Source organism: Pipra filicauda, unplaced genomic scaffold (assembly GCF_003945595.2).
Source record: "Pipra filicauda isolate LSUMZ 115617 unplaced genomic scaffold, ASM394559v2 scaffold343_size770392_pilon, whole genome shotgun sequence".
NCBI classification, from domain to species: Eukaryota; Metazoa; Chordata; class Aves; order Passeriformes; family Pipridae; genus Pipra; species Pipra filicauda.
The window spans coordinates 208,713-231,759 of record NW_024104469.1 but is presented as its reverse complement, the minus strand read 5'-3'; the positions used below and the strand labels follow the sequence as shown (position 1 = coordinate 231,759).

At 49.6% G+C, this 23,047-nt stretch overlaps 1 protein-coding gene across 6 annotated transcripts in view; it reads right to left on the bottom strand.

The window, feature by feature from the left end:
- CNTFR (ciliary neurotrophic factor receptor) overlaps positions 1-23,047 on the bottom strand; it is a 202,381-nt gene that overhangs the window by 128,332 nt on the left and 51,002 nt on the right. For all 6 annotated transcript variants that reach the window (XM_027722242.2, XM_027722244.2, XM_027722243.2 and 3 more), the window contains one exon: positions 22,463-22,567. In XM_027722242.2, coding sequence (XP_027578043.1) covers positions 22,463-22,567 — 105 coding nt within the window. The remainder of the gene's footprint in view (positions 1-22,462; positions 22,568-23,047) is intronic.

The window sequence follows — 23,047 nt, the reverse complement described above, 5'->3', positions numbered from 1 at the left end:
TGAGCCCTCTGGGGAGAACATTGTGTCCCCAGAAAAACCTAAAGTAGGAGCCACAGGCACATTAAGCTGTGCTCCATGAAGCTGCAGGGAGCCCAGCACCTTCATCTCAGTGTCCTCATACTTGGGAGAGAGCGTTAGGTGCCTCATCAGCAGCCAGAAACAGCAGGTTCCTGCTGGGCAAGCTGCTCCTGAGAGATGTAAATACTCGTTGGCAGGAGGCACTGGGTAAATATCTTGCAGCAGTGCAAACAAGAGTAAGTAGCATTTTCCTGGTAAAGCAGTACCCAGGCTTTCAGTCAAAGCTCAGGGCTGTATTTTCTTAGGCCCTTTACTGAGCCATCAAAAGGCTTTACCTCTCCCATCTCCCTTATAAACATGCACACACACACACTCAACAAGCTTCTTGTCCCCAGAATCCTCCCTCTCTACATGAACTGCTTCCTGTCAGTTCCTGGAGCAGAAAGGAGAGAAGCTCATCATGTGAAATATCATCCACTCCTGACCAGCAGCTCCGAACTTCATAAAAACCAGTGCCTGCACCCAGCAACACATTGCCATAACATAGGCACTGTTTCAGAAATGCCTGCAGGACAGCTGGTACCAAACTGGAAATGACTGCAGTGACACCAGGACGTAGGTTTAGTTGAGCAACAAAGCCTGGGTGCAGATACTAAATCAGCTGGTAACCCTGTATATCAGTGAGAAGGTGGGGTTTTTTTGGTAGGTTTTCTTTTTTGAACTAAGTAATGTTTTTCTGATTTGGTAAAGAAAACCTTGGCTCCATCTGATGCTGGCTTGCTCTAAAGCAGTGGAAATGCCAGCTCTACTGTCAATCTGTCTCACATGGGTGCCATTTTGTCTCCCCTTTCTGTACATGTTTCTAAGAACAGGTTAAAAATTTTCAAGAAAAAATAAAGTGTACAGAACAGCAAAAACAAGAAGGAACTGGGGAAATTGGTTGTGGTCCCCCAGGGAGTGGCAAGGAGATAGGAGGTTAGGTCACACAGCACAGATTTGCTTTTCACATCCTCTTCAAGAACACATCCAGTGGCTTCCGCTCAGATCCCCATCCCTGCTAACACAACACCCCAAAGAAATGATTCTCTGCAGGAAAGCGAAGAGGGTGATGGGATCTGCTGCCAAACCCTTACGTCTCACAGTGGGAGAGAGGGGAGACCGAGAGGAAATGAAAAACAAATCCTGGAGCCGGTGATGTGCCGAGGGGTGGCTTCGGCCTGGTGTTATCTTTGTTGGCAGGGTGGTCTCCACGGGGGTCACCGCGGGAGAGGGGATTAAGCACTCGCATCCAGACATGCCTGCACAAAGGCAGGGGAAAGGGAAAGCTGCTCTGAAAACCGACAGGAGGGCAGGTCTCACTGGGATGGTTGTATTCCTGCAGATTTCATGGCTGGCCAAAGCACTGGTGGGACTCGGAGAAGATGAATATGTTGGTGGTCTCCCTGGCAGCCAGGTTTCCCACAGAGGAGATAACCCCATGCCCAGGCAAGATGCCTACCCGGTCTGTTGCAGCCTACCTAGAACGAATGAAGGGAAGGCACACAGAGGAAGAAAGAGAAGAGGTAGAGGTGAGATGGTAGCATTGAAATATAAATGAGATGAGACAGCTCTGTAGATACTTTCAAAACTACAGAGATGGGAAGTCACAAGTAACCAGGTCCCCATACACCATTAGCACATCACTTATTAACCACCCATTAACGAAAGGGCTGCAGATAGCACGCTCCTGTCTTCTATCATTACAATACTTTTCAGCTAATCCTCTTTCCCTCTCCATTTTTATTCCAAGAAATTCCTCCAAAAGCTAATAGCCAAGAGCTGCACCTTAATTTCTCTTTTCCTTTCTTTAAGCCAAAGCTTTAAAAGCAACAAATACAAGCAGAAGGAGCTCCACAGCAAGTTTCCATCTAGTTCTTTTTCCACGCAGGCCTCACTGCCCACTGATAAAAGCCCAGAGCCCCTTTGGAAACTTGCATGAAGTTTCTCTCTCCAACTCTGCCCACAAATGCACATTGAAACCCCTACTATCTTTTATTCCAGGAAAATTATTTGCAAGCCTAGCCCAAGCCCCCAAGAACATGTTGTGTCTCTTACTATTTGCTGAAGAGCTTCAATGGGCCAGCAAGTTGCTTGCAGAAGTATTTGGTTTTCCCCCATAACCGCCACAGCTGATGACCTCTCGTACTGTGAATAAGGCACCTAAAGAATAATTCTGCATTGTTGCAGAAAATAATAGCACCTATTGCTAATATATGTATTTTCCAAAACATGAGTATGTATACTGCCCTTTTCTTGTTTCAGAAAAGCAACTTGATTTCTGGACTCAGTAATAATTTCAGCAAAACCACAGGCAGAATAGATGCAGCTTTGGACTAAGAAAGCAACTCATCACTCTGCTATTTATAAAACTTTTAAAATATATGTACAAACATAAAAGTACTACCCCCCTGTTTGTACACATACCACCTTATCTGATCAGATCTCATAAAAAAACAGATGCTATCTTGGAAAGCAACTTCCTTGGGAAAATAAACTGCCTGTAGTAAATCCCAGGGCCAGCATGGGCAGCTGCTTCAGGCATGCTGTCTGAGCCAGGCTTGCCACTCTGCAGAGTCTCAGGACAAGTAGGGCAGGATTAATGCTCTCTGCAAAGCAGGAAAAGAACAGAGAGAAGCCATGAAAATCTCACAGCGACTGCTAGCAGGAAGCTGGGCTTCATGCTGGGGCTTTGGGGTGATGGAGGCAGCCGAGCAAATGAAAAAAACCCACAACCCACGGATGTCAACAGGCTGTCAGTGTCCCGGAGGTACCGCCATAAAATCCGCATGCAGCGAAGGGTTTGCCGGTCACGGGAGGGCTGGTGAGAAAGCAAACAACGCGCCGGGTGACAGCGGAGGCTCTGCGCAGGGAGGCTGTCAGCGCCCTGGGGTCGCACGGAGCCTCCTGCCCCAACACCCTGGCTGCCAGTGAGCCCCGCCAAGTGGGACGGGAGCAACTGCGTGCCGACTCAAAAGCGTGCGGGGTAGCTTTCCCACACGGCACGGAGTGCCAGCGCCTTTGAGCAGACTGGAGTCGGCTGCGCCGTGATGCTGTCGGTCAGAGAGCACCGGCGGGATGACGGAGGGTCAGCCCTAGCCCTTGGATGATCAGTGAAGCTTCCCAAACTCGCCGACGGAAATGAAAGTGCGCTGAGCGCAGAGGGATGCCTGTCCCGGATATTCGGCGCAGGGAAGAATGTGGAGTTCTTGGAGCGGGCATGGCCACCCGCAGCTGTGCAAACAACCCCGCTGAGAAGGTGACTTACCTTGGGCCCCGACCGAGATCGCAGACCCCTCCCTTCCAGGAAGGCTTCTCCCTTGCCCATAGACAGGACAAGCAAAGCTGAGGGCTGTTTCCCAGCGGGAAGCTGCTGTCTCACGGATCAGAACGTTAAACGAGATGGCTGGGGTTAGGACTGAGATCCGATAGCCACTGCCAGCCTGACCCAGCCCAGTACACAGCAGTTGCTCCTTGATTTTAATTTATCCCCACGAGGGTGGTGAGTTTCTTTGCCAGCAGAAAAGCAGCGGCAGTGGCTGCAGGCAAGAGGGCTCGCTGCACTGCTCGGGTCTCATCCCCCACTGCAGCATCTCCCCAGCGCTGCTAGCCCAGGAGGGATCCCGCATCCAGTTGGATGGGCAGGAGGAATGCAAGGCCCCAATCCAGGAAAGCACATGCTGATCCATCAGCACCCGTATACTCCTGACTCCTCTCTTCCAGAGGAAAGTAACTTCAGATGATGAGAGAGGGAGGAAGGCAGAGTGATCAGCATCAGGTCTGGGGAGAACACGATACCCCAGCACAGGCTGGTCAGAGCCACATTGGAGAATGACAATTTGGAACCTGGATGCAACCCTGAGTGTCAGCAGGTCCCAGGGCAGTCTCTAAAAGACCATCACTGGTACTGCAGGCAGGAGAGGCAGAGATTTGGGAGGTGTGAGCCATGCTCCTGGCTCCACCGCAGCTTCCCAACCAGAGGTGTGAAGCACAGGAAGGCTGAAGATGCTCTCAGCTCTACCCTCCCCACCTTCAAATATAGGCAAAATACTACTTTTCTTCTATTTTTGCTCCCCAGTCTGTCTACTGTGGGTAATAAATGAAGTCTGTAGGCCCTACAGTAAAAAAAGGTGGAAGAGTTTTAAATCCCACAAATGCACTGTATGTTTCAGAGTTGGGGGTAAGGAGAAGGGGAGGACCCAGCACAATCTCTAAATCTTTATTTCCCCAGGCTCCCTCAGCCTGTTTTCTCCCAAGCCTTTGTGGTACTTCAACCAACTTTTATTTTTGGAAAAACAAACCAGAACAAATGGCAATAAATATAGGCAAGCTTACAGGGAAATGGCTGGGATTGCTCCAGATCCTGGCAGCAATCTCCTGAATGCTGCTGAAACCCCGGGGCCCATTTCTCCCCAGTGGGAGATGTAGTCCATGGTGGGAGGTGTGGAATATGGTGCAAGATGTGGAGCATGGTGGGAGATGAGGACCACAGCGGCAGCCCCACCGGACGATTCGCCTTCCCTGGCCAGGGGGCAGCTTGTCCAGCCCTGGCCGGGAAGGGGCTCTCTCCAAGCTCCTGGGCTCAGTATGACTTCACCACATGCAGCTATTTGATCCAGACGGGCAGAGGAGGTGAAGAGCTGCCAGGCTGTCACGGAGCAGCCACAGCAAGGAGGTCGCAGGGCATTGTGGCTTGACCCGGGGGATGGAGCCTGGCCTGTGGCAGCAGAAACCACCAGCTGCAGTGGGCTGGGTGGATGGGGGCTCCCCTCCCCAATATCTCTGGGAGGGGAGAGAATGCCGTGCAACCCTCATGCTTGGCTGAATTCAGGCTTTTCAGGGTTAGGACCAGATATGCTGTTCTATGACAGAGCATTAGCTTATCTAGTGCAAGTCAGCCCCCACAGCCACACAAAATCCTACTGTGATATGAGGGTACTCATATCACATGAATCTACATCAATGATGTTTTCAGCTTAGAGAGCTCTCAAACCCTTGCCAACTGTAACTAACAATGGATGAGAATCTCAGGCAACTAATGCCTATTGAAAAAAATGTGATAAATATTCAAGTTAATCAGAAAAATAAAAATGAGAGAGGAGGACCCCGCAACATTCTAGTTGCTGCCTGCCTAAGAGCACCATCTGAAAACAATCCAACAACCAAGCCATCACACACAGACCTGGCTATAATCACAGCAGTTTCTCTTCTCAAAGCTCTTTTACAATCTTTGAGGACCCTCCAATAAACAGCACACTAAAGTGTCTGCTCAAGATGAAACAAAACAAAACATCCAAAGCCCAAGAACACAAACCCTTTGCTCAACTGCAAACCTGGCCTCAGGGAAACAGCTGACCCACAAACCCAAAACCAAGCAGCACATGAGCTCATGGTCATCCTTTGCTCACTGCTATACCCTTAGCATGTCTTCACCTCACATCTGTGAGTCTCCCCATTTGTCTTCTGTCCTTGGACTGTATAAAAGAAGTTGACAGAAAGGGAGAAATATATCACAATCAGTACTCTGAGCCAATACTACTGGCCACAGGTCAAATAATACCAAATACATGTATTTCCTGAGCAGGACAAGATGAGTGAAAACAGCACAAAAGGGTAAGCCAGGCCACACAGAAGAGAAATGGGCAAGAAAAAAGACCAACCAAAAATACCACAGTCTCAGAATGGGTTTCAGGAGACAACTTTGACAATCAATACTTTATTCCTGGAATAGGTTGCCCATAGAAGATGTGGATGACCCATCCCTGGAAGAGTTGAAGGCCAGGTTGGATGGGACCTTGAGCAACCTGGTCTGCTGGAAACTATCCCTGCCCGTGGCAGGAGGTCTGGAATGAGATGATCTTTAAGATCCTTTCCAACCCAAACCATTATGCGATTCCGTGATTCCAAAGCTAGGGCTTGTTCCCTACTGGATGGGCTTTGGCTAGCTCTGCCCTGGGGCCATATATCCTTCATGACATCTGTTTGGAGCTAAAGCAACCCCAGAAGTGACCCCCGGGGAGCTTCCCAAATTTGTCCTAGGCTGCCAAGATCCCACAGTGCCATCTGTGGGACGACTCCATCCAGCTTTGACTTCCAAGGAAGTGACATGCCACCTTGGTGGTGGCAGAGTCACCTGAATATGCTTTTAACACAAAACAAAGATCAACCTCCATCCCCCAAAACATCCTCTTCTCATTCCCCCCCCCAAAAAAAACCCCACCACCACAAAAACACCACCCAGCCCCTATTGTAGCAGAACAGAGGGTTAAAGTCCCAATTACAGAATTGGAAACACAGTTACCCAAGAGAAAAATAAACCAATTACAAAAAAATAAAAAGCCAAAAACACAATTCCAGATTATATTTAACACTAAAATTCCTCCTTAATTGCTCCAGTGTCTCAGCCAGTTTGCAGGGGAGGAGTGGGGACTGGCAAATTAGCTCCCCCCAGGGCTGCTTCCCCCTGGGGAGCTTTCCCAATTTACATTCCCATTGTGTTCTTTAATTAGTACATTCCTATAGCTTTTCTGAGAGTCCCAACACTTCCAGGGCTGTGACAGTACTTTATAAATAATAAATTGGAGGGAGTATTCACTGTACCCTGCTTCACTCCTCCCAGCATCCCGGTCAGTGTCTGGAAGCTTTTGCGGGACCACACACAGCCTAGAGCAGCCCACCACTGCCAGCCCCAGAGGTGGCCTTTTGTGGGGACATCAATAACTTCTTTTCCATGTTTCCACCTTGCAAGACTTATTTGGAGTCCTGCTTCCTGCACAAGATTCTCCCAGGTGAAATATTTGGACTTTGTGGTATCCCCGTAATGTGGTTCCCATGTGAGTGAGAAGGACTGGGAGGAAAGCTTGAGAGGAGGTCCCTGCAGCCCTTTGGCTAGCCAGGAGCTTGCCCAGAGGCATCACTGGAACAGTCAGTCGTTGTGGTTCAGGCTCTACTCAGAGCCATCCCAAACCCAGCATCAGTGAGCACAGAGAACGCTGCTCCTCTACACGACAAGACAGGCAATACCCTCCAGTCTAAGATTTCTGGCATCCTAGGGACACATGAGCTACTTCCTTAAGGGCAATAAAAGGGGGGAAATTAATTTATTCTGCAGCACATCAGCCAGCCCGTGGCGGGAACAGGGGCCAGACAGAGCCCAGGTTACCTCTCCACTCAGGAAAGCCTCCAGTGCCTTCAGCCTCACAAAAGTTTCACCCAGATAATCCTAAAAAACAAATGGAATAAAAAGCCCAAGGTAAAGGAAAGACAACTCAGCCAAGCCATGCATCAGAGCTCCAACCCAACATTTTCCCAGGTCTCATTCGGGATGATTTATGAAGGCTGACACCATCATTAACCTCTGACCATATCCCCCCTGCCTGCAGGGCATTTTGCAGCCTGCCTGGGACTGTCCAGAAGCAACGTGGGGGGACGACTGAGTTTTTATCTCCCCTGTTAACGCCATTAGGCGCTCTGAAGGAGACCCACTGGATAACCTTACCTGCAGCCACCCAGACACTGCACTTGCCCTTGCTCCCGGGATGAGCCCTGCACACGGCTGTGCCGCTCACTGCGTGCTTGCACACACGTGCAGCACTGCCTGGCACAGGCAGCAGGCACTAATAACCTGCCATTTGCAACCCCATCTGGTTCTGACATGTCCATTATTCAAAGGCATTTGGCAAAGACACTGCGCAAGTCATATGCAGAGTCCGGGTCAGTTCACAAGCTCATGAATTCCCAAACTATTCGCTGTCCGTGCTGGTAGCCAAGCTGTGAATAGGTTTCTGGCAGATTTGAAAGGAGCTAATGTTTTCTAAAAACACCTGCCCTCAGAGGCTGCAAAAGCCCACAGAATTCCATCCTCATTTAAGATGCATATACAGCCCTCCCTGAGTCTCTAATAAGATGAAAACCTGACTTGTCAGCAACTATACAGCATCCCCTATTTTTTATCAATCTCATGGGAGATCAAGTGACACAAGAGTCCCTGAGCCAGGGGTGCAAATCTCACCTCTCCTCACCCTTCCCTGCCTGCCCAGGGCTGGAAATACAGCAGAGCATGAGCAGTTCCTGGTCTATGACCATCCCCAGTTCCTTTGCCCAGCCCCTCTCATCCCACAAAGGATGCAATTGGTTGACTGCTTCAAGCCGAGCCCAAACCCAAGAGTGATGCCCTGAGAGCACAGGCAGCAGTAGCCTTGGATGCTCCTGATCCTCCAGCTCCTGCATCAGGATAATACACTAGCTGAAGCCTGAGGGAAGACCTGGAAAAAGCACACTCAGCACCTTTATTTCCAGCCAATTCATATCATGCTTTGCTTTCCTGTGACCCACCAGCCGTGGTTTGCTGCCTCACATGTGCAAAAACACAGCAAGCTTTTCCTGCCTGCCCCATGGCTGAGGCTCCACCCTCCTCCCAGCTGCCTCATTGGTGCAAATCCCTACTGCAGTTTGCTCAACCAGTGGGCAACCCTTCCCTGCTGCAAACAGCAGCCCACCAGGCTCCCTGAGATGAGGCAGCATCACACACCCGCTTGGAGAAGAAGCGGGAGGCGCAAGCAGGGGAATATGAGACGTGATTTGCTCGGAGACAGCTCTGTGCTTTTGGCAGAACTTGAGGGCATTTGTTTTGAAGCTGTGTTTACATGCCTTTGATCAGACGTGTTTAACTTTTCTGGTGCGTGACAGCAGCAAAACAAGTTTGATACAAGGATAATGAAACACATTGTGCGCCTGTACATGTAAACGGCTATAACAGGGCTACACACATCAGTAACTCAAACTGGAGGCGGTGGGGGGGAGGGATGTGTGTGTGCAAAGACAGGGAGATGCATCATGGTGATGCTAACTAGTTAAATATATAAAAAAATAAGCACTAACTCAGCAACAACAGCTCAATCTCAGCTGTTGGACTTGGCCAGTTGGAGTTTGAACTGAGCCCAGTGCAGAAGCAAAACTGTCCACCGTCTCAGGGAGCTTTTCCTTAGCAGATAACAGGACATCATGGCTCAGGGTTTGCTCACAGCAGCACGTCAGGGCACCAGTATGGAGTAGCCCATGCTTTTTCCAACCTCTGAGGTTCATCAGCAACTCTCAAAGTCAAGAGCCATCTTCTAAGAAATGCAGCACAAGATTGGAGAGCAAAATGGAAAGGCAGCTTCCAGAGATGCTCCTAAAATAGCTGCTCTCCAAAATGCTACGGCACATCTGGCACGGTTACCAAGGCTGTATCTACATACATTTAGACCAACTGGATCACTAAACACCCTGTCATCATTTCAAGACTCACCAGGCAATAAGAACTCTTTCCCAGCACGATACAGAAAGGCAGAGCACTGCCTGTATCCTTACAGCACGGGAGGACAACACTGGAGCCATGAGCATTGTCGTAAACTGGGAAATGCTTCCCAGCACTGCAATGTAAACAGCCACAACTTGAACTGCTAACACAGCCACTGGCATGGTGCAAAGCCTCAGCACAGACCAGGGGTATTCCTACAGAGCAGTTGGGATGCAATAATCCTATTTTGAGACACGGAGGAGTGTGGATGACCCAGTCTCTGCTAAAGGGCAAACCCAAGTATGTTTAATTTACCACTGCAAAATGCCAGGAGAGAGACTTTATAGTACAGTCCCATGCTGACCATGCTTCAAGATGAGAGATGCCACCATTTCTGTGTGCTTAGGGCAGCAAATGAGCAGAGCACGTTGGCACAAGAGGTTTCCTAATGGCATGCCACCTCACTATGCAACTTGTCAAGCCAACGCAGGCTTAAGCAGTGGATCTTAGTTGGCAATAGCGGGGGAAGTGAATACTCAGCTGTGATAAATATTTAACGTGCTTTTAGTCCTGAAGAAGTGTAGCACTGAGGCTATCATCCTGTAAGTGAAAACCAAGGCTGATTAATGGGGGAAGGTACTCCCATTTATGGGAGGTTAGGATCAATCCCAATTCTCAGCTATTTGTTGAATCTTTAATGCTCTTTTTCGATAGCAGAGTTCCTTGGTGAAGGGCAGCATCCTAATAAGGCTGCTTTAACGGCAGGGATGTTAAGGGGGTATAAATAAAAGACCCCTGTGAAAAATAAACAATGAGAGAAAAAATGCATTCACTGCATTTGGCTGGCTTGGAAAAAGCAGTTTTCAGGTCCCCACTCTTCTTCGAAGGATGGATTTACTTCTTTTGGATTTTTTCTGTCATCTCAGAACTGAGCCCAAGGTTATCCCTCAGGCCAAAGACAAGCTGTTGCTCTGGGAATGAGGGAACATCAGCACCAGCCCAACAGCCTGTGTCTGATCTTTCCACATCCTTCACTCCATGCTAGAAAGGTCGCCTCCCAATCCCACACCTCAGCCCTCTTCATAGACTCAGAGTTTCAACATATCATGCTCTAATTCTTCCCTCTCTGAGCAAGGTGGCCTTATACCACCCTTCATCTCACCAGCCAAAATTAATTCCCTGCCTCTGTAGTTACATTAGCATCAACCACTCCCCTCTCATGCTCTCAAACCCTCGCCTTCACTTCTCCTTCTTCTAGGGGGAAAAGCAGACAGCTTGCATTTACAAGGCATTTGCAAGGGATCCCATCTCCCATCAAGTAGAGCATCCCTCTTTGCCCCTTTTGGGTCTTCCATTGCATCACCTCCCTGCATTCCCCTGCTTCCACACTTGCTTCCCCCAGTAAACCCCCTTCTGATTTTCTCATCATCCAGCAGGATCAGTTTCGCAGATCCCTTCACTTGCTAGCCAACCTTCCCTTGCCAGCAAGCAGCACGGAAGCAAGACCAAAAATACAGTCCCTTCAAAAATGAGACTGACCCAAAAGCGGCCAGCATGGCTGGACAACCTCCCTCCAGGGCTGCAAGTGCTGGCAGAGTGGGGGAGAGGGTCGCCCCCTCTCACAGCTGTACACACACATGCTACACACATGAGGGATGTACACATCCCTTACTACTCCCACCCCGGACTACTCCTCACTGACTGTGCACCAGGATCAATCAGCATCTCTCCCTATCCACCACTGTAAACAGGGATTATGAGTAAAGATACCAGACTAAGTCTCTGCTGCAGATTAACCTGCCATTGTCTGCAGTGACAACACCGGTGCCCGACATCTGTCTGTGCCCTGTGGCTGTCCTCAAGCATGCTTCCCTTTGTTGCCATAAGACTTTTAAGAGAGCTGCTATGAGACAGATTTCTCTGTCCAACCTTAGCAAGCTGTCCCAGGCACTCCTTGTGCTCCTAGCAAAAAACAGCAAGGAAGCAGAAGTATTCTGTGTCCCTGCAAGATGCCAGAGACCAAAGCTGGGATGCAACCTGCTGGCATTACAGGAAAAATCAGCACCAGAGAACCAGCCACATCTTCAGGTGGAGAGCGTTACTCCCGATGCCCCCGTGGGACTCTGCATACCCACTGACAAGCAGCACAGAGAGATCCACCGTGTGGCAATGCCAAGCACAGGAAGGATGCGCTTCATCCCAGGGAAGGCACAACCAAGCCCTAGTCTGATGCCAAACTGCCCAGGTGCTCTGGCTTCTCGCCCTAAACCAGGATACCCTTTGGCTGAGCCACATGCTTGGGAAGATGATGCCTCTGGAAGTGTTAGAGACAGGGCTGCTTTTGTTTACAGGCTGCTGGCAATGGCGCTGTGCACCCCACATCCTCCCCCAGCCAGGAGCGAGCTCCAAGAAAGGAAATTACACAAGCCAGAAGGTTTGATGGAATGAACCCATTGGGCGGCTTGAAGATAGCTATTAATGGAGAGCTTTCTCTAATTGCTTTTGTATAATCTGGGGCTGCTAGGCAGAACTGGGTAATAAATGAAATCCAATTACATTTTCTCTCAGTATTTATTTTATTAAGTAGAATTCATCAGCTGATGAAGGGCCCCTCGAGGTAATGGCTCATGACCCAGTGGAAGGCACTTTTTTTAGTATTATTATTTTCCCCACTCAGGGAAGCAGATAATTCAATTCCCCAGTAAATGCAGACTGCTACCCCTGCACCGTGGGAAGAACGACAGGTCCCAGGGGTGCAGGGATCCCACAGGGACCCACGCTGTCCTCCCAGGCAGGATCCCTGCTCTGCCTGCTGGTGTCCCAATGAGCACAACAGACAATTGAACCTCAACTTCAGTGTGCCAGCTGAAATGGAGATGGATCTACAGTGTGCAGCATGTGTGGTGTGCTCCAGAGGGGACGCAGCAAGAATCAGTGTTAATCCATGGCTTCTCCGCAGGAGACTCTAGATATTGGTGGCAGTGCTGTTTCCCTAGGATGTGTCTCCTATGCGGGTCTCAGAGTTTGGGCTCAGTTTGGGCTCAGAACTGTGACTGAATAGGCTGCGAACACTGTGAACACCAGCAGCTTGGATCTGTCATGTCCAGCCCTGCACCCCCGCACATCCACAAGGACCACCACTGCATCACTCTGTGACACATCACCTCAACCACTATTTGCTCGTGGTTTGAAACCCATTTACTGGTGGTATGGACACAGTTGCTTCCATAAATGCTGCCCAGTGAGGTGACCAAAAGCACTGGTCCCACACAGGCATGCCCAGCCAAGCCTTGTGCCACCATTAGCATGGTGTTGCCAGCACGTAAGGTGTCCATGGCATTTATGGTGCTGGCACCACTGCAGGGTACCCCAGCAACCAGGCAGCGTTTGCTGAAAGCCGTAGCACTGATGGACAACAGATCCCAGGCCCTGGCACAGTGCCTTCTTTGTGGTGTGAGAGGCAGCAAAACCCAGTGTGGGTCAGGAGGGCTTGTTCCAAGTGTATCTTTACAAGCTCTAGCTCAACCCTGTGGAGCAGGGATGGCCACTGCTGCACAAGCCCCTTTCTCCTCCTCCCTCCACATCAGAAAGCATCAATGGGGCTGGGGTTTGCCAAGTAATCACAGAGTCTGGTGCACCGCTATTGCCCTTCTTGTGGAGCCCACAGCAAGGGTTCCTCCAGCATGAGCAGGCAGGATACCTCGGGGATCTTGCACTTGGCTGCTGGGCTTTTCACCATCCCTCTTCCCATCCAGACATTGACTGACGTTCACCCCTCACTCCCAAGCCCAGCGCCGATAGCCGCAGCTCGCCCAGCTTTCACTGCCATCTTGTCATGCAAACAATTTATCACCCGCCAGTGAGTGCTCGTTACAGACGACAGACTCCAGTGTCCATTAATTAACAGGAAATACTGAGAGAGGCATATACACACGCACAAATCTGTCTGAGAGGTTTCCTACACCATCCACCACGGATGCATCCACGTGTTGCCACAGTTAGCACAGACTCTTGGAGCCACCGCAGAGGTAGCCAACAGCAGCCAGGCTTAAATCAAGAAAAAGCAACATTACAGGGAAAAAACGCCAGCTATGGAGGTGATAGAGTAGCATGGTTTTATTCCTGAATTAGTAAGAAACTACTCAGCTTAGGGATCAAGAAAAGGATAATGATTCGAGAACAGGGGAGCAAGCAAGCCATGTCCCAGCTGCTAAGAGTTTGGAGTGAAGGTGACTCCATAGACACCTCCAAAGGGCTTGCACACCCTTTGTTGCAGGAACAGCTAATGCTTTGCCTAACCTTGCATGGTGGAGAAGGCATTATTACCTGCTCTACCTCCCTTTCAAGCCTTCCAAGGGTCCAGCAAGGCAGTCCCCTATTGTGGCAGCAAACCCAGGGGTGCGAGAGCTTCCCCTCAGCAGCCTTACACATTCCCAGACCACAACTGAGCAGCCCTGAATGAAGGCCTGTCAGCACTTGAGCCCTCACGCTGCTGGGCCAACTAAAAATAAATGAAGTGTAGGTTTAAGAAGTGCCATGTGTTGCTAGTCTTGATGCAGAACCCAGGCACAGAGGGTGAGGAAAAAAGGTTTCAGAGAGCAAGGAAAAGGAGTTTCAGAGGAATCATCTGTAACTGGTCTGGTTTTTTGATTTGGGAATAAAACCTAAAACCAGTTGGAAAGGAGATCTAAACATCATGTAAAAATCCAGTGCTTCATCTTTTTCACAAGTGGGCTTTCACTTTCTTCTGCTGAGGCTATTTGCCAAGCACAACACAGAAACACGACCTATTCGAGTTGATCCAAAACTGTTTTTCACCAAATAAGCCATTCATCTGAAATCCTTTTGCCCAGCTCCGCTGCAGGAGAAGCTATCTGCTCATGGCAGACCACGATTTATGCTTAAATGAGCATTTGTGACTAACAGACAGGCTAGACTCATAGTGAAATGCATTATCAATAAATCAGTCAATCACTTCTGCCCTCAGCTCAGGGCTGAAGTCTGGAGTAACTACTCAGCACTTTGTCAACCTTTACTCCAGCAAAGTCTGGGTAAGAGACCTCAGGATTTAGCCTATTGATTGCTTACTATTGTTTGTGATGCCCTGCATGCGTTAGACATGCTCCCTTCAAGCAAGATTAAATACCTGGCTTATGGCATTGGGATTCAAGAGAAATTATCCTTTACAAGTACAGGAACAGACAACTCAAATTGCCTTGTGCAATGGTCCACTGTCGTGCAAAGGCACCTTGAACCCACTCTATCTTGCTGCCAGGGAGGATAGCACATGGAATTGCTGGCTCTCCCAAGGGCTGGTGTGGTAAGCCCCAGAGCCTCTGCAGCTCTCAGCTCCTCTGGGTAGTGTTTTTAGCAAGAACAGTAGTGACAGCTCCCCGGCAGCTTTGAGCAGCGTCTCCAGCTCAAAGGCACCCTTAATACCTCCACCAAACTAGGGCCTCTCAGTTTTTACATTTCGTTTGAAGTTAAGCTGATCTAACTTGGGTGAGTGGGCGCAGACAGAGTTGCTGAACCAGGGCCCAAGCAAGTCACAACAGAGCTGCCGCCGGCTCTTGGCAGCGAAACGGACCAAGGGCTGGTGCTTGTGCCCCACACACCACCATGGATATTGAGTGTATTAATGCAGGTGGACACAAGTGACCATCTTGTCCCACCAAAGGGCAAGCCTGGGACACTTGTTTCCGCCACAACCATAAAGCAAGAAAATACAGCAAGAAAACCATTTTCATGGCAGAGCACCTCTTATTAACTCTCTGAATGCTGCCTGCCCTCCTACCCCCAGCTCCTCACTCCCTCTACCAAGGAGGCAGAAAAGTTTCTGCCAGTAGCCTTCAGCCTCCAGATCCAAGCCGGATGCCCAAATAAAGCCAGAGGATGACCTGACTGTCCCTACAGCATATAGGCAGAACGCTGAAAGCAAAACTGAGTAAATAAGACTGCAAATAACTTATTCATAGGAGTCACAATGCTCCTGGGATTTGCCCAGAGCGGTGCCCTTACTCCACTGGTGCAATGGTTGGGATGACAAGACCTCAGCCAGCCCAAGATGGGAGTCTGCCGATTCCCATCTCTGGGAATCTGTCTGTTCAGTATGGTTTAAGTTGCTTCAAGGTTTTACCCACTGCTGGTGCAGAGGTAGGCACAGGGACACCACCACCTCCCAAGAACCCCTGTCATGGGCTGAACCTTATTAGGGATGAAGGGCACTTAGAAGGAAGATAAAGTCTTACTTTCTAAGGATGCTTCTCCCTGGTGACACCACCCTGAACACAAGGAAAAAACCTTCAGCAACTAAAACCCTGTCATCTCCTCAGAAAAAAAAAAAAGCATCCTGCAGAAGGACCTGGCAACTTTAGGGGGACAGGGGTGGGAGATGGAGAAAGTTAAAAATCCATGATTTACAGAATCCAAACCTAGACCACCAGCTGCTCTCCCAGCCCCATGGCATGCCCATGCATCAGAGATGGCATACCGATTCCCAAGTTTCACCCACACATCCCACTGTAAGGATTTCTGATGCTTGTCCCGCCTCCTTTTATTTCTGCCTGGTGCCCAACCTCCCCCTCTCCTCTGGGTACTTTTCCTGCTGCTGCTTGTTCCTGTCCCCTTTACAGCTCTGCCTGCTGTCGGTCGCGTAACCTTGCCTGTTTGGTAATTTGTGGCAATAAAGTGTCACTGTGGGGGAAAAATACAGCATTGCAGCAGCGTATAAATTTCTGATCCATAAATTGTGCTGGCCCCCACGTGCATGCCCCTCCTTTTCGATGTAAAGTGCAACAATTTAGGGCAAGAGGAAGAAAAAAGAGCCGGTAATATGTGATCTTACTGAAGGGCAGCACTGAGGTGTTCTCATCTGGGGCTGTAACAACTGCTGAGGGACTAGTGTGTGCTGTAAATTGCCCTGGAGACATCGGGCCTCAGTGGAGGCTTCCTAGAGCTATCCAGAGCTTAAAAAAGGAGGAAATAAATAAAGGGGGAAATAATACATTAGACATTGCTAAGGGGTGCAATCAATGCTGCTGTCCCCCTCCTCTTTGAGCAGCCTCGCTGGTGCTGAGCACACATGACCTTGGGAGCACCATGGACATGGAAGGGATCCAGCTGTGTGCAGCTGAGCCCCTTGCTCCTCTTTCCACCTATATGTGGGATCCTGCCCATCCCCATTGCAGCTGAACAGCTCCTCCAGTACATCCCCACCTCCAACCACCCTCCTAGGGCATCAGGAGGACTATGAGGAGGTAGGTCTGCACTTTTTCCCTTCCACCTGGTGCAGCAGATGCCCATTTTACGCAGACGTATCCCCTGCACCAGGCTGACAATGGTTCCCCGTGGCTCAGAGGCAGGACTCAGTGGGGCAGATCCTCCCTCAGGCAAATGCACCTCCACATTTGTGGCCCCACGATTTCCAGCTTTACTGTGCAGAGCATCAGGCACCCACCACCACAGCCCTCCAGGAGCCATGAGACTCACAGGATCCATGACACTCTCTGAAATGGTTTTAGAGGGAGTACAGGCCCTCTTACTGATGGTTATTTCTTTTAACTGGAGTACACAGCTTGCCTCCATCAGACCCCTCATATACTGAATTATCATCTCAGTCACACTGTAGATCAGCATCCCAGGCCAGCTGCAAAATGTCACCTCCAGCACTACTGCTGCCAGTCTCCTAAGCTATGGCTCCTGTGCCAGAGCCAGCAGACCGTCCGTCTCCCATGGTCCTCAGTACAATGGGGTCTCATCCAGCATCCATCACACAAAACAGCAGGAAGACTTGCATTAAAGCCTTCTCCTGACACTGACATCTTTCTTGACATCTAAGGCTCACCTGCGCAGCCCAGTAACACTCCTGTGAATATAAACAAGCAGGAGGGAAAGTGCGTTCACCAGACAGATAGCTTGGGGAAGTGTCATCACCCGTTGAAAGCCCATATGTGGTTTTGTAACAAAGGTATTTGCTTCCTGTCTTGCCCACTCATCAGAGGAATATATGAGCAAGGCTAAGCGGCACCCTGGAGACAGACTAAAACCAAGCGGAGAGCAAAGGATGCTTGGAACACTCCGCAGGAGCCGTGCAGGCGAACACATTATGGACACCCTGGGGAGGAGAAATATCCTTTCTCCCAGGCTTGGGAATGGCACACAGCCAGAATCCATCATGCGACCATCCTGCACCTGACCAAGAGGACGTGTTAAAAAACCCAAAAGAAGTCAGGTGTTAATCATCAAAACTACCCATGGACAACTCCTTCCCTCCCGGAGCCACAATACACCGAGGCCTGAAAAAGAGCACTTATTGTGAAATCTCCATCTCGCTGCTGTGGGTTGGTGCTGGGCTTGGGCATAGGAACACCCACCCTGTGCCATTGTGGGCCCTGGCAGACAGCAAGCCCCACACGAGCCAGCTGCGGGCCCAGGCAGCAAAGGAATCAACAGCAGGCTGGGCTGGGGGAGCAGAGGCACAGCCAACAGGTCATGCAGCACTTGGACCACATCAACACACTGCTCTTAAGTTTTAGGAGCCCTAAGACAAGACACATGTTGATTAATTGGAGGAAATTCAGCCAGGGCCACTGAAATATTCTTAGAAGCTGTTGAGAAGACTTAGCCAAGCTCTTCAAAGCAACACATAGCAAGAGGATGAATGACAGTGGGCATAGCTGAAACACAAAGTTCTCACTGGATGCCAGGAGAAACTTTTCCCTGCTTTTCCTAGGGTCAGAACTGAGGGAAAGTCAGCACAGCACCTTTAACAACAACACTCAAAGCTAAGCAGAATGAACCATTTATCATTCTCCCATTCCCAAATTCATGACTATTGTGACAGAGCAACATATGAAAGGGAATGAAGAGAAACTCTATCACATGAGCACAAGCGCTCCTTCACACCAGGAACCGAATCTGGAGTTGCTAACCCATTTCATTCCCCCCTTTCCACCATACCCTCAAAAATCACACATTTACAGAACATGTGTGTGTACATACACTGCAAGACCTGAGCTAACTTGGCCTGAGGAACCACTCCAAACATGCAGTTTGCATGGCTGATCCCAATTCCAATATCCTTGATAGTCTCTGATGAAGAAGGTAAATACATGACATATGATATGTCAGTGGCCACATGTTGCTGCTTGTGAGGTTTAGAGTGAACAGTAGGAAAAATCTCTTTGCTAGGAGGGTGGCACAGCTGAGAGCCAGGTATCCCAGGAGATGGAGGATCTCCATGCTCAGGCTGTGAACCCTCATCTCAGCAGCCACACTGCTCTGATGTGACGTCTGTGGCCATTCTGCTCTGGAGCTTTGAGGTCTCTGGCGGTCTGTGCGAATGCAAGAACAAGATGAGGGATTGTTGGTCAGACTTAGTCTTGGTCACAGACTCCACAGCTACCTACAAGATCTCTCAGCTACTTCATTCTTACTGTCTAAAATCAGGTCTCTACTTGGAGGAACGACAAAGCCCACACTGAAGCACTAATGCTCTGGGCTGTGCCTGGAGGGGGACACACCTCAGCCACCAGATACAACATATTTCTTCAACCCAAACACTGCTAAGTACTCAGAAACTGCATAATCAAGTGACAGCAGAGGAGCTTTGGCAAGACATCTATCCATCTATAAATAGAGCTGTGTGTCCTTATCACAGGGCTTTGATGCGTTTGGGAAGAATATTTTTTCCCCTTCGCCACCGAGTCCCAGGCAGCACAGATAATGGGCTTGAATCGATCCAGCTCTAGTATTACTAAACTTCCTACCACCATGGCAGCATGCCAGCCTCAAATAGGACAAGAGAACATGTGTCTGCTCAGAGCCAACCACAAGGAGCAGGCAGAAAATTGCTTTAGACTTCAAAAAAAAAAAAAAAAGGTGCTTTTTGCAGATTTGTTGATCAATCTACAATGTATTTTAGAGGTTTAAGAAAGTCAATAGAAACAAGATATATCATTGCTGCACAAGAAGCTGAGAAGTTGTATTTCTATTTATGCTGCTACTGGCACTTCAACCACCGGCTCAATGTCCTGCTGTGGTCCCACATCACTGCTTCTCCTGCAGCAAAGTCATGGGAAGGAGCTCCCTAACACTGCCACAGTTCACCACCCCATTGGTTTTGCCAGGACAACTTAACACTGGGGCTGGCTGGAGTCTGAAATACCTTAAATGTGTCAGTACTGCACCTTGTGCTTTGCTTGCAGCAGGAGGACAGCAGGAGGACACAGGGACACAGGCAGTGGCCAGGCTGACGTCCCACAAACTGCAGTTTGTCTCCCCAGGTCTCCATCCACATGGATTCAGCACACAAGTTAACTCAAGTCTCTTGGGATGCTCCAGGCAGTGCTGAGACAATCCCTTGGGATTTGTTGCTCAACTTGGTGCTGCTGCAAAACCACACAAGGCAGTGGCCTGGCCTCTGCAAACTCATCCCCAGGGATGTGACAAGTAGGTCCCTTGATGCAGGCACGTCTGTCTTGCACCCATCATACCTCTTGCACCATCAAGGCATGACTTGGAGAGGCCTTGGACAGAACCTCTTGCAGCGCTCTGGCCCCCACAGCTCCACCACAGGGCACTACAAAGCATATTCGGGATTTTTCTTTCCCTTTTTTAGTATAGTGAGTCACATAACATGCCTTATCAAAACAGACCTAAATCATGTCTGCCTCTCCCCAGATCCCATGTAATGCGTCAGCCATTAAACACGCAATTAGCTGCATTTACAAATCCGTAAGAGGCTCTCACCGGCTGTCCATCACTCACAGGCAGGACTGTTTGTATCCCTCCAGTGAAGCCTCTCCTAACGAGCCACCAGGAAGAGGATCCCACTGGAACTGGCCACATCCCTTTCCCAGCCTCCATAAGGCACAAAAAACCTTTTCCTGGCTTCCACGTTCTGCCTCAGAGGGTGAAGAATAATATGCGCATCAGGATTGGAAGGAGTTGGCTGTACACTCTTGGTCAACAGGCAAAATCCTTTTGCTGTGGGATGCCCAGCTCCAGACATCCTTCTGCCCCAGAGCCCATCCAGGTATGGGAAAATAGGTCAGGCTGCAACATGGGAAGCAGAAACCAGCTAAACCAGAAACAAGGCTAAACCAGCAGAAACCAGAAACAAGGCTAAAACATATCCAATTGCCTGTCAGACATCCCACCTGAACCCCATCAATGGTCTCTTTGGGAGCAAACCTAGGAAAGGAAGTCAGTGATGCAGAGCAGGGACAGGCAGCTGAGGCACGAAGGCTGGCAGGAGTACCAGCTTTCTGATGCTTCTCCAACCCCCTTCCCATCTCTCTGCCAGGCTCAAGCTACTCCAACAGCATATCTTCTGAGCTGGGATTTTACTCCTCGTCTGCCACACATAAGCAGGCATCAGGGGACATATCATTCAGCAAATCCGAGGAAGAAACAAGCAGCATTAACCATTACAATGTGTGTTTGGAGACCCCTCAAACTCTTTTTTCCCTTGCTCCCATCTGCTTTGCTCTGGGCCACCAAATCCAATTCAGCAGCGCTCAGAGCTTGTACCAAAGCTGCGACGCATTTGTCAGATCCCTGACTAGACCCATGGCTAATTTTACAACACTAATTTATCTCACCATATTACATCGCTTTCATTTCATCCCCCCTCCCCCCCCCCTCCGGATCCCATTACCGCCAGTGTACCTTGTAGCCAGCATGTAACAGTAATTGGTATTATTAGAGATGTACCCTACTCGAGCTGCTCTATTTGCAGAGCTGCGAGGAGTCCCGTGGGTGGGCTGATCCACACCGAGGAATGGGGAGGGAAGGAGTCCTTATTCCACGCCACTCCACGGATGCCACTAACAGGCAAATTCAGGGGCAGGGTTTTGCTGCTGTAGAGCACCTCTGCATGCCCAGACCCCAGCCCGTTCCCATGTGGCTCCATCAGGTGTTGTCCACCCCTGCAGGTCCTTAACCTTGACCTTTTAATTCCAGAGGCCACATTCAGCCTTGCACACAGGGAGTATATTTCTGTCCTTGCTTGTGGCTCAGGGGATAAGGGACTCTGCCAATCCAATGTTAAAGGGGCAGCAAAACACTCCTGGGAAACATGATGCAGGGGTAGAGGGCAGGGGACAAGCACAGGGAAAATTCATGACACTTCATGCTATTTTGGCCAACAGTTTCTCCTCTTTGGTATAAGCTATTGCTTTCCAAGATCAATGTAACCAGTCATGCAGTTTTAGTGTCTAAGTGAGAGACTGTGCTAGTCAAACGGTGACAATTCCTACTTAAGATGTCCTTGCTTGGCGTTTAGAGACTTGTTAAATTTTAATTCATCATTTTCATTTCTCAAGGAGAGCATCAGCAAGCACTGGCTTCCCCAGCACAGCTATGCAGGCTCTGTGTCCCCAAGAGTGGCAGTTCCATTCACAGGCCCCTTTCCTGCTCCACCAGGGTCCCTGTGGCTTGGAGAAAATGACCCCAAATCCCTCCTCAAACAGCACTGTGTTACCACAGCCCCATACAGAGCACATATGCAACAGGTCTCAGAGGTGAGGCAATCTCTTGATCATGGCTGGTGGTGTTGTTGGTTTCCTAAGAGGATGCAGCCCTTTTCAAGCATAGCCCGTGGAGGTCCATCACATCTGGGAAAGCCTCCCAGGGCAGGAAAGCATAAAGAATATCAAGCAGACCTGAGAGCTCCAGGCTGTGCTTGTCTGCAAGAGGTGGCACCTCACCTCCCATCACAAAGCAGGGCTGGGTGACACTTACCTGCTCCAGAGTGGTTCAGCCACAACAGGACCTCTGCTACCCTGGTTAGACGATACAGCTCTGAGCTGCCCCAAGGGCTTTCAAGTGGGGAGAGTTCTTTATGAAGATACTGTCCATGTGCAGTCCATGACATGCATTTTCCAAGCTCTTCATTGCAAACCTGTCCCTCCACATTCTAAATAATCACTGTCAGCATCTGTCCTCTTCATATAGAAGCCAAAAGGCTGCTCACATGCCAGAACCAGAAGCAGCCTTTTGTCACACTTTAATAAATGCCATCCTCACCAGAAGACATGTGTCCTGCACACCCACCATACCCAGGTAGTCCAGACCACACCAATCAAGTACAAATTGGGTGAGCAAGGTTTTTAACACATCTCTTACCTCTCCACCAGTCCAGAGTCCTTGGGGCGTCCCCAAATTTTCATAAACGTCCAGAGGATTCTTCTGACTGCTTGACCAACCCTCGCTGCACAGATCTGGGATTTTCTTCAACAAAACAGAAGAGACAACCTGTCAGGTTACCAGGTGGAGCTCTGCCACTGCTTTGGGTTTAGGAAACAACCAAGGGAGGGGGGCATCTGTTTCCCAGCCCTGACAGCTGGAGGTAACTGGTGCAAACATGAAGCTAGTTTAGACTAAGAGCCCTCCCACATGAGCGTCACAGTCCAGCCCCAAAGCACGCATTTGCTTAATTGTTTCGATTCAGAGACATGAAATGGGAGAGGGAAAAAAAAAAATCCTGCAGCTTGGGGCATCTGTGATCTTCTTTAAAGACAGACAGCAGTGCTCCCCAGATGAAACAGCACAGCAACACTACACTGTCAGCCCAGCACCAAGGCATCTGCCCACCAAGTCTTGCACTGCCTAAGCTCTAATCCTGAAAAGTCTCATACACATGTTAAGTGGTGCAGAGAGAGGCCACTCTGACTGAACCTGGGAGCATGAAGAGGAAAGCAGGCGTGTACG